This window comes from Notothenia rossii (genome assembly GCF_949606895.1).
Source record: "Notothenia rossii genome assembly, chromosome: 8".
Classification (NCBI taxonomy): Eukaryota; Metazoa; Chordata; class Actinopteri; order Perciformes; family Nototheniidae; genus Notothenia; species Notothenia rossii.
The window spans coordinates 39,638,949-39,652,841 of record NC_136906.1 but is presented as its reverse complement, the minus strand read 5'-3'; the positions used below and the strand labels follow the sequence as shown (position 1 = coordinate 39,652,841).

The following is a 13,893-nucleotide window of genomic DNA, read 5'->3' as shown; positions in this document are numbered from 1 at the left end:
TCTTCAACAAAAATAATGTCCATTAATTTGTCATCACCTTTCAGAAGTAATTGCCGACAACTGATGTCTCTGCAATGTGGTCTCTTGTCTTCCTTGTATTATTTTTCATGTCCACTAGATGGCGATTGGTAGGATTATAGCACTGATATTCAGGATCTAGTCATCTTGAAAAATCGTAATCTGGATCAGGCTGATCCTATCCTGAATTGCTTTGAACTCCAGGGACAAAATTTGGCCGATTTGTCTGATCCTGGATCACACAAAATGGGATTTCAAAATCTGATCGGATCTGATTGAGATTAAAAGTTTTGAACTCCTGGGGTCATTACACCTGCATTCATATGAACAACGTTCACGTTCTTCAAACTCAAGCACAAGACACACATGATGAATCTTTAACAAAAGAAATACATGGGAACTAGTTCAACCTTGTTCTCAGAATAATACAACATGTCATATACAGTAGCGTGGCGTGGGGAAAAATTTAGGGGAAGCCAATTTTTTTGGAGGGGGGGGGGGGGTGGTCAATAACGTAACCAGATGAGTGATTTCAGCGCCCGGTAACATTTTACACACATTTGTATCATACAGATGCAGGACTTTTACACGCCTGTTATCTGACCGACAGGTCCGCACGCACTCTCCAGCTGAAACTCTCTCGTCTTATTAATTTAAGCATTTCTTATTAATGTATGCAGTCAAAATCCTCAAGTTTCTGCTTCAAGGAAGCACTCTGTGCAATGGTCTCTTTGTCCCATCCCTGCTCTGTCATTATCCTGTCAAAAGCGATACAGAGCGACCCGCGTCCTTCATGGATGGCCTGTACTGCGCGGCTTTTAAAGTTCCACCTCACAGCAGAACCCCCTGGTACACGCACAGCTCGATCAACTTCAGACAGTAGTGCTGATCTCTTACATGAACGTGAGAAAAAATTGTGGAAGGCATCGAGATTGGCAAAAAACAGTTTGGCTGCTTGAATGTTGTTTGTGCCTTAGCATAACAGTGGATGAATAGCGCATTGGGGCAGTGTGCTTTCACTAAAGCCTGAACGCCACCGTGCTGTCCGCTCATGCAGACATGAGCTCCGTCATAAGTCTGACAAATCAATTTGTTTGTTGGACTGTAGTTCCCGATGGCTCTCATGACAACTGATGTTACAGCTTTTGCGTCTCTTTCTAAGCCGACATCAAAAAAGCAGAGGAAACGTTCACACACACTGCCTTTTTCATTCACGTATCTGATTATGATAGTGAGTTGGCACTTATTGGAGATGTCTGATGTGTCATCCACTTGTACAGCAATGAAAGGACAAATCTTTATTTCTTTATCAGTCTCATCCTGGATACAACGAGCTATGCTCTCAATGATGTCATTTTGTATGGAGTTTCATCTGCTTTAATTTTTAGTTGCTGCTGTAGCGGAAGTTTAGTGAAGGTATGCTTAATTAAGTATGCCAAATCTCCTCCCTCCATCATGCTTCATTTGCTTGATCATTTCTAACGGCGGTGATGACAGTTACAGTACTACGTAGTAAAACTGATGTCGATGCGATTTGATTGGATTGTGAGGAAAGGGATTTTGCCTCACAATCCAATCAAATCGCCAGCCTCCAGGGGAAGCCGGAGGCGGCCTGCTTCCCTTGGCATGGCCCTGACCAATCACAGATTGGCAGGGGCATGACGTGGGCCTCATCTGATTGGTCAATCCCTCCATTTTTTTTCACCAAGGGAAGCCAGATTTGGCTGGCCTCCTCTCGCAACACTGAATGCAATCTACTGTTTCACCATAACATCTAGAGGGGCGCTGTTTAACTCTTTGTAAAATACTCAATGAGAATGGGAGAGAGACGGAGAGACGGTCCGGCAGGAACACACAGCAAAGGAGAATTACCGAAACAAAACAAAGTGTTTTTATTTATTTATTTAAATTATAACTACAATCAGAAAAAACAGGGGAAGCCTGGCTTCCCTTGGCCTCCGGGAGAAAACGCCACTGGTCATATAGTGTGTATCATTATATTATGTCAGATGGTTTAATCAAGCAAATAACCAATTGGTAGGAATCTTTTTTTTTTAGTTGATTAGGGAGTACAGAAGCACTCTTAACATTTATTTATATTATTTATTTATTTATTTATTTTTTATCTTATATGAATCTCATCACACATGATTTTGGACATTTTACAACACAACACTTGGGTCATTGGATTTTCTATTCACAAATGGATATTCAAAAACAAAAAACGACTGGATATTGGATTTTCGTTTTCAAATTGAAAAACCAAAATTATCCAAGGCGTTTTTCTTTATCATGGTCAAAAATGGATTTACTAAATTTAAAAAAATAGGATGATTTTCATTTTCTACTTCTCAAAACAAAAAATAAAATCACTAGAAAACAGAAACAAAAAACCCCCCCGTTTTTTCATATTCTGCTACCGGAAGTTGTCTTTCAAAATAAGAGCGCAGATGAGGACGGTCGACGAAGGTACGTTTTAACCGTTTGTTTTTTCGTTCTAATTGAAACAAAAAAAAAAGCAGAAACGGGTCTTTTTTTTGTTTTTCAATTTTGCCCCAAAATGAAAAAACGGAAATTCAGCTCGTTTTTTTGTTTTTGTGTTCTTACTGTTAAAACAAGTAGGCCTATACTACTCAATGTTTCGTTTCCATAAGTGGGTGTGTCTCCAGCGCCTCCTTGCTTCTGATTGGCTAGGGTGCCCTATGCTTGCGTTGTACTCTTCAAAATAAAGGTTCTACGTCTTTGCCTTTAGACTGCGTTACAAATATACGTATATTATTATATTCATACATACAAGTACAAGTCTGTCCGTATGTCTGTCTTTCTATGTATATGTCTGTCTCGATGTCTTTCTATCTCGATGTCTGTCAGTCTGTCTTTCTGTGACTATATTTTAGAGTTTAAAGCGTAGCCACTTTTACTCCACTACATGTATTTAAAACCTTTAGTAACTTTACAGATTTGGATTAATTATGTGAAATGTAATCAACACTTAAATCAGACTTTAGTTCCACCTGGAGTAAATTCACAAGCTACCCTGCAGTATACAAAGTCATTCAAACTAGCTGCACCTTTACCAGCTTTGAGAACACTTTCATGTTCAATCATTATAAAACATATCATATATATTATTCTGAGATGGACCAATCTGCACAATGACTACTTTTACTGTCGCTACTTTCACTATATTTTGATGATAATACTTTTCTACTTTCACTTGAGGAACATTTTGAATGCAGGACTTTTACTGTAACAGAGTATTCCTACACTCTGGTACTTCTACTTTTACTCAAGTACAAGATCTGAGTACTTTACTTTTACTCAAGTACAAGATCTGAGTACTTCTACTTTTACTCAAGTACAAGACCTGAGTACTTCTACTTTCACTCAAGTACAACATCTGAGTACTTCTACTTTTACTCAAGTACAAGATCTGAGTACTTTTACTTTTACTCAAGTACAATATCTGATTACTTCTACTCAAGTACAAGACCTGAGTACTTCTACTTTTACTCAAGTAAAAGATCTGAGTACTTCTACTTTTACTCAAGTACAAGATCTGAGTACTTCTGCTTTTACTCAAGTACAAGATCTGAGTACTTCTACTTTTACTGAAGTACAATATCTGAGTACTTTTACTTTTACTGAAGTACAAGATCTGAGTACTTCTACTTTTACTCAAGTACAAGATCTGAGTACTTCTACTTTTACTGAAGTACAAGATCTGAGTACTTCTACTTTTACTCAAGTACAAGACCTGAGTACTTCTACTTTTACTCAAGTACAAGATCTGAGTACTTCTACTTTTACTCAAGTACAAGACCTGAGTACTTCGACAACTTCTGATTAATGGTTGATTTCCAAATGTTCTGTTGGTGCGTGGATGATAAAATAATAGTGTTTGATTGTATTGCCTTACGTATGCAGCTATTTGCCTGTGTTTAGAAACATAATTAAACATACCATGGACACACATTCAAACTATTTTCCATTTATTAAACATTGCAGATGAACAATTAACAAGTCATACAGCTAAAGAAAACTACAACAATAATTTTCTGTATGATAATATCATGGAACCTGGAATTTGAACACACACCACTTAACAATAAACAATAAACTTAACAATAAACGACTGAACTGCTGTCCACTTTAGGGTAGGGCCCTTAAAGCATCCAGTGCTGCAGACAGTCCAGCAACCTGGGTATACACTGGCTCCTGATCCCTGCACTTAAGGCATTGGGGAGATGTTATCCTCCACTCCTCCACACAGAGCCTGCATCCCACGATGCTTCGGCAGCAGGAGGAAAACATGGGTCCAGTCATTGTGTCTTTAAAAAGAAAAAAGACAGGTTTTTAAAGATATGCTGATAGTTACTGATTGATGTCATGGACTGTATTTCTGAAGCATGCACTCAAACTGAGAAAGATACTGTTCAGAAATAGATTTGAAAAGATTCACTTAGAATAATATGAAAATCCGGCACCTATACGTTTTATTTTTTAAATACTGTTTGTTATACTGAGCATTATTCAAAGAGAAGATGAAAACAATACCTCTGCAGATCAAACAGCTAAATGCCTGTTTGACTTCTGGCCTTGGTACTACCAAGTCCTGGCTGGCTGCCACTATGTCAGAAATCTTCCTGGTGACTTCTTCCAGGACTTGGGATGCATCCAGCAGTTCCTCCACCTTGTTGCTCAGTGTGTGGACTTCAGATAGCTCATTTCTGTTTTTGTCACATTTTGAAAATAGTTTAAGTATTAGCAGTCATTTAAGATTTTTTCTTCATTTTATTAGAGATTAAAGAAAGTTATGTATTCCATGGCAAATTAGATGATGCTAAATAAACAAGAGCATGTGGAAACATTTCATTTCTTGAAATTACATTTCAAGGATATTGTTTATAAATGCTGATTGTAGAACGGATGTTGACTGTGACTCTTCATACCATGTGCTGACCCACAGAGTACTGAGGTGTGCTACAGTGAAGCCCATGCTTATGCATGTCTGCCCCAGATGGCAAACGTATATAGCCCTTGAGCTGAAAAAATGCTAAATGGCCAGAAAGCAGCCTTTTTCAAATAATGAGAGGGTTTTGCCAGTCTGTTGTTAGCGAGTAAAATAAAGTGAAATGCTGCATATCGTGACCCTTCAGTTTGAGTGCTAGCCCTTCTTTACACATTAAATTATTTCCCCTATTGATAGACCAGTTCAAACCTTCTCCAGACAAAATCAGTTTTGTTTTCCAACCACACCTGCTTCTTGAGCCTCTTCGACGCCATTGCCTGAAAGCAGAGCTCTCAACAGCATGGATCTTTCTTGCATTCTGCTTCCAGTACAAAGACCCTTTATGAGAGAAATAAAGAGTAAAGACACATGAAAATAAAATGTTAAAAGGGGCACATTGTTGTACTGATAGCACTTTCAGACCCTTATCTTTTGCACAAATGAAAATGAAATATAGAATAATTATATTTACCAATTGTCCCTTCAGACTCAACTATTTCATTCCCAACGGTGTCTGTAAGGATGTACTCCTCACTGTCTCCCATGGCCACATTCACTTTTCCTGTGATCAGTGGAAGGCTTGCCTCTGATTCAACAAATCTGATCATGACCACCCTTGTGGAAACAATCTTTCCATCCATTATTTCTGACACATGTATTGACCTGTAATGCAAAAAGAACAGTGACACACATTTAGTTAGCAACATGGACTAAAACGTAACATTCTAAAGCATGCCAACGTATGAAATGGGCCTCTCATTACCTTTGAAATGACCGAGGGGTGCTAATTGATCTAGTCAACTGACTCATGTTTGCAGTAGACATTGGCTGACTATGACGAAAAGCAAACGGCCGTGACTCAGCTGGCTCTGTCTGGATCCTTTGAGTCTCCCCAGGTTTTTCCCCATGAACCTCATAATGACCGTGATCAGAGAGGTCCAGGGATCAGAAACACCCACTATCCAATGGAAAAACCGCAACGTTGGCGGCATCAGTGATGAAAAGGCTACCTGCGTTGACCTAAAAGAAAATAACAGGTTATATATATTTCACAATTTCCTTTTAAACAATCACTACATTGTTCTTTGTCTTTCCATGTGTCCTTGCATAATTTCTTCCTTTGTGTCGTTTCTTCAATGGTGGTAGTGGTTTATTAATTGTATTAAAAAAACATGCAGTTAGTAGTTAATCCTCAAGATTATTTGTATGCCTATTGAAAGCAATTCTAGAACCCTGAAGGCAAGAGAGACTGAAAAGAGTCAAGCGAAGCTTATAAAAGTTAACAGCATTTAATTACACAAAATATGCGGTGGTGTACAAAATGAAATGTGCGAGTGGAGGCGCTCTCCACATCCGACCGGTCAGTTCAGGTCAGGGGGTCGAAGAGATCAATTCTTGGCTTGCTCTTCCTGTTGTCATCTGAGGTCTTCTCCTATTGGCCGGCGTTGTCGGGGGGCGGGTCCAATGCAATTCCTGCCTTTTTCTGTAGCTAAATTGCATCATTCTAGCGTCTGTGGTTATTTAAACATTCCCTGCTACACATTATTCAGCGTCAATAAATGAGTGCTAATCCCAGTGTGCTCAGTGTACAACATCACATGTCATTTCACCTTGGTTCAAGGTTTGAAATCGTATGATTCCGCCAGATGCTAAATGCTAACCGGAAGTGACGAATTTTCAGAATAAAAGTGTTAAGCTAATAGTGAGAACTTCCGGTTTTTCAGAATAAAACTGATTTAAATCAAATAGTGTATTTAATTCAAATTACGCCATATCAACATTGATTTTAATTTCTAACAATCCCTCCTTACATACCATTTAAGGTATGTAAATAATATTGAAATCAATGCGTTCTTCATCCGAACATTGCATGGTACATAACTCATAAAAGTCAAAAATACAAATAATACATATTCATCATAAATATAAAGTTTTTCATTTGTGCATAACTTCTATCTTAAACCTTTAATGTCACTTCGCAAAATAGCAGCAATTGGCTTGGTATGGAAAATGTCTAACGCCCTCCTTTCACATCATAAATCATCTTCATACTGTATCTGGTGTAAAGGCACTTGTTCCTTTACAAAGTATAAGAAGGATTAAACTATCTAAAAATAGCTAAATATTACTCTTTATTTAAACAAGTCTAGCGTCATTCTATCGGTCTGTTTTTATCTAACTGTTTGTGTCATCCTTTTACTGTGTCTCTGGTGCAATTTACGAATCTCTGCTGGCTCCAGTAGATATAGTTCTCTCCATCCACATTCTTGTTGGTTCTGGGACAGAGGAATAATAATTCAGAACCTGCTGATATTTGAATCTTACTACTTGGCATATGTTACAAACAAAAAACATCTTCTTGGTGAACTAAATAAAATCCTTGTAATCTTTCTCAAATCTAATATAACAATTAACTATTCCTGTTTGTGGTAAAAACACACTAACGTTATGTAATACAATTTCATTATGATTCAAAAACAACTAAAGTCATGATGATGTCAGAGTGAATTATTTCCTGAGTGTGTCTGTCCTGTAAGGTACGTCATTCTCTGCTTGGATCGTGTGCAGAAATCCCATCGATTGCACCTGGCAATACTGCTTCTACCTATCTATTATCAAGCTGAAAAATGAATTCAGAAATCCAACATACTGTCATCAAATGTCTTTCTATTATGAATTTAAATGAAATGTATATCCCCATAATGATAATAATAACCTAAACAATAAAGTCTATGGCCTTTACTTCTTTTACCAGGCTAGTTACAAGATGTTATCAAAATTAAATTATGTCTCATTACATTACTATGTTTCAGCTTAACTGTAATATGTTCTTTTTACATTTCAAACCTCAGGTACTTTAATATCTGTTGAAATATTACAAAATTGTTTCATTATCACAGGTCAACTTTTTCGGTATTCCATTCTGGAATTAGATCTCTCACAGTAGCCCCTTGGCCACTGATTCTGCATCTGTGTTACCTGTTATAACTCAATCAATATTAGAAACATGTCAACATTCACCAAACAGTATATTATCCCTAGATATGGAGCAGGTTAATCCTAAAACTATCTTCAATGCTCAGTTTGAACATCTGGGTTGGGGCGGAAAGTTTCTTTCAATCCTTAAAGAAAAAATTTAAATTGTGAATTTTACATTTACATGTTGACATTATACTATTATACACACTCCCCCCTATTTACACATGAACTCATGTGTAACAAAATCCTGTAATGGGGAGGGGGAAAACACTTTCAGGTAAATATTGGTTAGGGACATAACGAACATTGTTTACAATTTTAGACCCATTATTATTATTTCCACAGTAAACACTTCAGTGAAAATAAGTGTTTCTCTCTGTCTTTCAGGCCCAAAAGAAACAAAATCTTCAGATTTTAGATTGAGTTTTACATTTGCAAACCGCCAACTCCTGTGGGAATAAAATATCATCAAGTAGATTAGAAACGGGTCACATGTCCGGTTTCCCCTTTTTATGGAATTTTTAGGAAACCTCTCGTTTCCCTTGGAGCTCCAAAATAATATGTTAGTCCAAAAACATGCTTGGTTAGTTATTGTTTTAGAATCATGCAGTTACACTGATCACATGCCGGCATTCATTCACACTCACACTATCTGGTTGTCAAGTCAGGTTTGGTTTGGTGACTGACCCCAGGGTCAGTCATTGACAGTGCTTTTGTCACACTGTCAGTCAGGGTCAAAGGTAATTTGGTCTCAGTCTTTTGGCCATGTCGTGCTCTGCAGAGTCTTTTCAGAGGTATTTCAGCATAGGCGGGTTCCCTTTATCTACAAAAATATGTCATATGTGGAGCGCCATTCCTTATTCATTCACGATTTCAACTATGATTTTCAAGATGGTTCTAACTTTCCTTTTGGACTTCTGCCTCCCATCTTTCCTGAAACTTGGTACAAAACTCACTTCCTTATAGTACTACTGATACTGCAATTCATTTACACCTAATTAGTATTACAATGTCTAATAGATCTAATTCAGAAACTTGTGTACATAACTATTATCTTGAGTCAAACCATTACTAGGATCTGTGTAGCTCTGCTATGTATTTCATATATCTTCAATTCTGGTCCACTTAAAAACAACGTTAAACTCTTTAGCAGTGTGTGGAACCTTGGGTGTCCGAACATGTAACAATTACTCCCTCCTTTATCAAGGATTTTAAAACAGAAGTCATTTCATATTTCCATCTGAAAGCCCTCCTATGGTAATAAGTATGCTACAATGGAGAAATCAACACTTCAGATTGGAATACTATATTTGGCTTGGCACGAGCTCTTCCTTTAACATGATCCATACAAATACAGATGTGTCTTATAGAGTGGTTCCTAAAACTATCCTTTTAATGGTGATCAATATTGTAACAAATGAGATCACACGTGAATAAAAATCTCTAAAAGAATAATTTGTTAACATGATGAAAAGATTGAAGCATATGGTTCTACTCTGTACTCCACAACACCCACTGCTTAAAGTGGAGTGAATATTTCCATCATGTCTCCCTCAGTGTGATTTTCTCATTTTACTTTAATAGTTTCCTCTTTACTGCTATTTTTAATTTACCAATTGATTAATTCATGGTTAATAAATCTGTTTGTCTTTACGTATTTATCAAGTGAATTCAAGTTATTTAAATGTGGTCTCTTTTATGTGCGTTTGTGAATAAGTGTGTTTATGTATAAACTCACTCATTCCCGTTCTCCTTTTCTCCTCCTCTGGTTGTCTCAAGCCGTGACCCCGGCCTCCTCACTTCTAATCGACCATGCCAACTCCTCTGATTCTGTCTTCTCTTCAGTCCATCAGCTCTTGAATCCATCCGCTGTAACTCTTTTAGGCAGCCTTTGGCCCAGTTACAGCTGCAGCCCACATCATGCCACTGTTCTTGCACTGCTTTTTATATGTCATCTCCTCCTTTACAGTCTCTTCGCTGTTTATATGGAGGGCGGATTCTGCTCTCAAGTTTCACACTTTGCTCTTGCCAAATCTCGTGGCTCAGCTTGGAACTTCATGCCCGGTCTGAGGGACTGATGAGAGTATCTCTGTATGTCAGCAAGCCGTTTGGTTCTGGATGCCTCAGGTGGAGATAGTTCTGGCTGCAGTTCTGTTGTTGTCGTTTCAGCTCTGGTTCTCTGTCTGTTTGATGGAGAAGGAGGAGCCTCCTGTTGGGTTAGGTCTTTTGTCTGCTTGGCGGGACGGGGTCGTAGCCTTTCTGACTCAGAGGGGGAGTCCAGGTCTCGGGACGCATTATCTATAAGAAATCTAGCACACTGAGGTTAAATAAATCGAACCCTTTCCACTCTGTCCCTTTCTAATCATACTATCCGTCTTAGTTGTTAAATGCCATCTAAACAACACAATGAATGTCTACTAATGATATTACAAATACTCCCTCTAAAAATTGTTTCATCCATTGCTACATATTTACCCAACCTGACTCTTTCAGGAAACCATTTTCTCCTATAAATTGAAACACCTGTTTCAAGCATCACATATTTCACACACTACGAAAGAACATCTCCATATTTTCTCCAATATTTTAAATCCCACTGTTACTTAGAACAATAGTAAACCTGCAGAGCACACTAATCAGATTACAGTAATGACATTTGAATCAAGTTTAGGCCTATGTCTACTTTCCATTATACTTATTACTTTTAGTGAACATTTATTTATATTGTCTAAATCCCTTGTCTATGATGTGCAAACAGTTAGAGTATAAAAATGTGTTTTTCTCTATGTATTTACACTCTAAGTATTCTTGAGTTTACTCATCTCCTGGTGCTGTCGTTGTAAAAATGTTCGATTCCTTATTGTTTTGAACCTGTTTTCCAAAATCAGTTCTAACTGCCGTGCCGTTTCTGCAAATGTAGCGGTGCGGCTACACACTGTGTAAGTGGGTGCCAACATGTTCCTTTTTTAACTTTGATCCGGAGTGCATCTGCAGTGCGTTCTACAACTTCCCACGGTCCACTCCATACAGGTTGCAACAGCTTCATCTTGTGGATTTTTACATTTACCCAATCCCCTGGTCCAACAGAAATATTCGTCATGGCCCTGGCATATGCTTCCGCCTCAATTTTTCTCATATCTAACATTGGTTCTCCTCTGTATTGTGAGGTGATACCTTGTGGTGGATATTGCTGAGTGGGGCAATCTCTGGCCAAATGTCTACAATCACCACATATGAAGCAGCCACCATCTCTTCTTCCTCTTGAGCGTTGCTTTCCTCTCCATTGTCCCTTTTGTTGATGCTGTATGGGAGTGTATACCTGAGCTGGCGGCTGTACTTGTGTAGGAAGATACACAGGTATTTGCTGTTGCTGGAATTGTGTGGGAAGATACTGCGGTGCTTGTGGCTGTACTTGCGTAGGAAGATACACAGGTATCTGCTGAACTTGGTTTTGTGGACATACACTTCCTCGTCCGCTTTGTTGGTTCTGCATTTGATTCTCTGGTTCTTCCTGAGTTTGAACTGTTGGAGGTGTCCACCCTGCCTTCTCTGCTAGTATAGCCATCTGATTAGCTTCAGTATCTTTCTCAGCCACCTGCATCTTCAAAAGTATTTTTTCCAGTTTCTTTGTTTCTTCATCATCTTCCTTTGTTATTTCCTGGCATTTGATGTCATGGTGAATGAGATGTAGTCTCCATTCTTCTGGGATTTTAGCTTCTAACCCCACCACATCTCTAAGGCGTGCCTGCACTGATTGGGGAAGGGCTTTAATGACCGCGTCCTTCCACAGCATTGTGACAGCCGGCGAAACGTCATGTCGTTCTCCAGTACAGTCCTCCCACACTCCTTCACATCTCTTCAGGAAGGCATTCATGTTTTCCTCCGTGCCTTTCCTCAGGCCGGTGAGGGCATGTAAACTGCGTGTTGTCGGGTAGATGTGACGAATAGCAGCCCAATAATTCGACCTGATGTAGTTGAATGAAGTGTCATCTGGGTCGTGCGTGCAATTGGCCTCGGAATCTACTGCTCTTGCTTCCAGTCGTCCTTCAATCCGTCCGAGCAGGGCCCTCATGTCTCCCAAGCACAGGTGGTCTTGGGCTGTGTATCTCTCCAGATCAGTCACCCACTTCTGACCTCCTTTCGTGAGTGGAGGTAGTTTTGCCACTAATGCTTCCATGTCCCTGTGAGTCCATGATTGGTATTGAAATCCTCCTCTTCCAGCCGCTATCAATGGCATGGAGGTATGTGCACCGGTCTTGGATCTTTTAGTTTTCTTGGTTCTTCTCGTTTTGGGGCATTTCCCAGGGTAATGTTGCTCATTTTCGTCGCTACTATTATTCTCAGGAGGAGATGCAAAACCGCGTTGTTGCTGTGACTGTTCATGGTATGGGGAGTGTTTACTGGTTTCAGACTGTGTACCTCCGTCGTCATCTTCATCTCCCTGTCCTTCGGAATAGTCAGGAGAGTAGTTTTTTCTGCGTTTTCTTTGAGTTCTTCGTTCTTCTTGTTCTCTCCTTTCTCTCTGTTGTCTATCTGCCTTCATGTCCTGAAATCTTACATCTTCTTGTCGTCTTTCCGCCAGAAGTTGTTGGTATTTATCTTCCTCCCTTTGTCTTTCTGCAACAATGTCATTATGGGCTTCAACTGCCTTTCGTCTCTCTTCAATAATGTCATTATGTGCTTCATCTGCTTTTCGTCTCTCTTCCATTCCTCTGTTGAGCTGCTCTTCCATTCTTCTGTTGAGTTCCTTTTCCATTATTCTGCCGAGTTCTTCCATTCTTCTGTTGGATTCTTCCTCTCTTCTGCAGAGTTCTGCTTCCATTCTTCTGCTGAGTTCTTCCATTCTTCTGTTGGTCTCCTCTTCCATTCTTCTGCTGAGTTCTTCCATTCTTCTGTTGGTCTCCTCTTCCACATGTAAGCTGTTTGTCAATCCTTGGCTGGCATCTTCCAGATGGAGTACCAGACTTGCAACCATAGCTTTTCTTTTTTCAGCTCTGTTCATAGCAATGTTTACAGGTCCATACCAAGAGGGTTGTCCGGCTTTGATCCATGCTTTTTCCTGTTGTAGGTATTCAGCATTCTCATGTTCAACTACAGCTTTTCTATGGGCTTCCGTTGGTCCAGGCTGATCATCTGCTGGAATCAATCCTCTCGTTTGCCACTGTTCTAACAGTTTCTCCATTTGGTTCCATGTCCTCTGTCTTTTACTTGAAACTGTTAAAGCATCTGATCTGATTTTTACCCTTTCCTTGATATCTGCAGTTGAGCCTGGCTCTGCGACTGGTCTCAACTTGGTGTCTTTTGGCGACATGTTCAAGTACTTGGATAATATTATTAAGTTATCAAAGATGAAAAACTAATCCTCTAAATAGTACCTTTGTATTCTTTATAAAGATATCCTATGTCACCTGAACTTAACTTTAAAATCTGGTTGTTGTTTTTTTTTTTTTTTTTTTCAAATAAATAAAAATGTTGGAAAATCAAAATCAAAATCAGACAAATTAAATTAACATTTTGAAATTATGCAAATTTTAAAATCTGAATAAAGAAATAAAAATGAACAGGAGTTGACTTAGTAATATGAAAATAGGAATAAGGTGCAAATCCAAATAAACCGTGTACAGTGTATACTCAAGTTTATGAAATTATGCAAATGTCATAAAATGAGTCAACTACAATACTTCAATTCAAAGAAACCTCCTGTAATCTTTATCTGTGTGGTGAAGAATGTATTAACTGTAATACTTATTATGTCCGCTAGGGGAGCTGTTTTATTTTTGAACTCCTCTCAAATGTATCAACTAGTACTTCCGGTTCATAAACCTACTTCCTGTTTATTTCCCCAAAATGATAAAGTTCAAATGACTTTCTTTGAAAAGCATGAA

General features: G+C 38.7%; 1 protein-coding gene across 2 annotated transcripts; it reads right to left on the bottom strand.

Moving 5' to 3' along the window:
- Positions 1-3,993: 3,993 nt before the first annotated feature.
- Positions 3,994-9,709, bottom strand: LOC307014215 (uncharacterized protein). 2 transcript variants are annotated; one of them, XM_079642042.1, is made up of 6 exons: positions 6,327-9,706; positions 5,793-6,049; positions 5,502-5,692; positions 5,278-5,368; positions 4,576-4,748; positions 3,994-4,349 (listed from the first exon to the last, which is right to left on the bottom strand). In XM_079642042.1, exons 2-6 carry the CDS (start codon positions 5,852-5,854, stop codon positions 4,171-4,173), a joined length of 696 nt encoding a protein of 231 aa, XP_079498168.1. In that variant the 5' UTR covers positions 5,855-6,049; positions 6,327-9,706; the 3' UTR covers positions 3,994-4,170. The 2 variants fall into 2 exon arrangements, with proteins under 2 accessions (XP_079498168.1, XP_079498167.1); XM_079642041.1 differs by having other exon boundaries at positions 5,793-9,709.
- Positions 9,710-13,893: the final 4,184 nt, after the last annotated feature.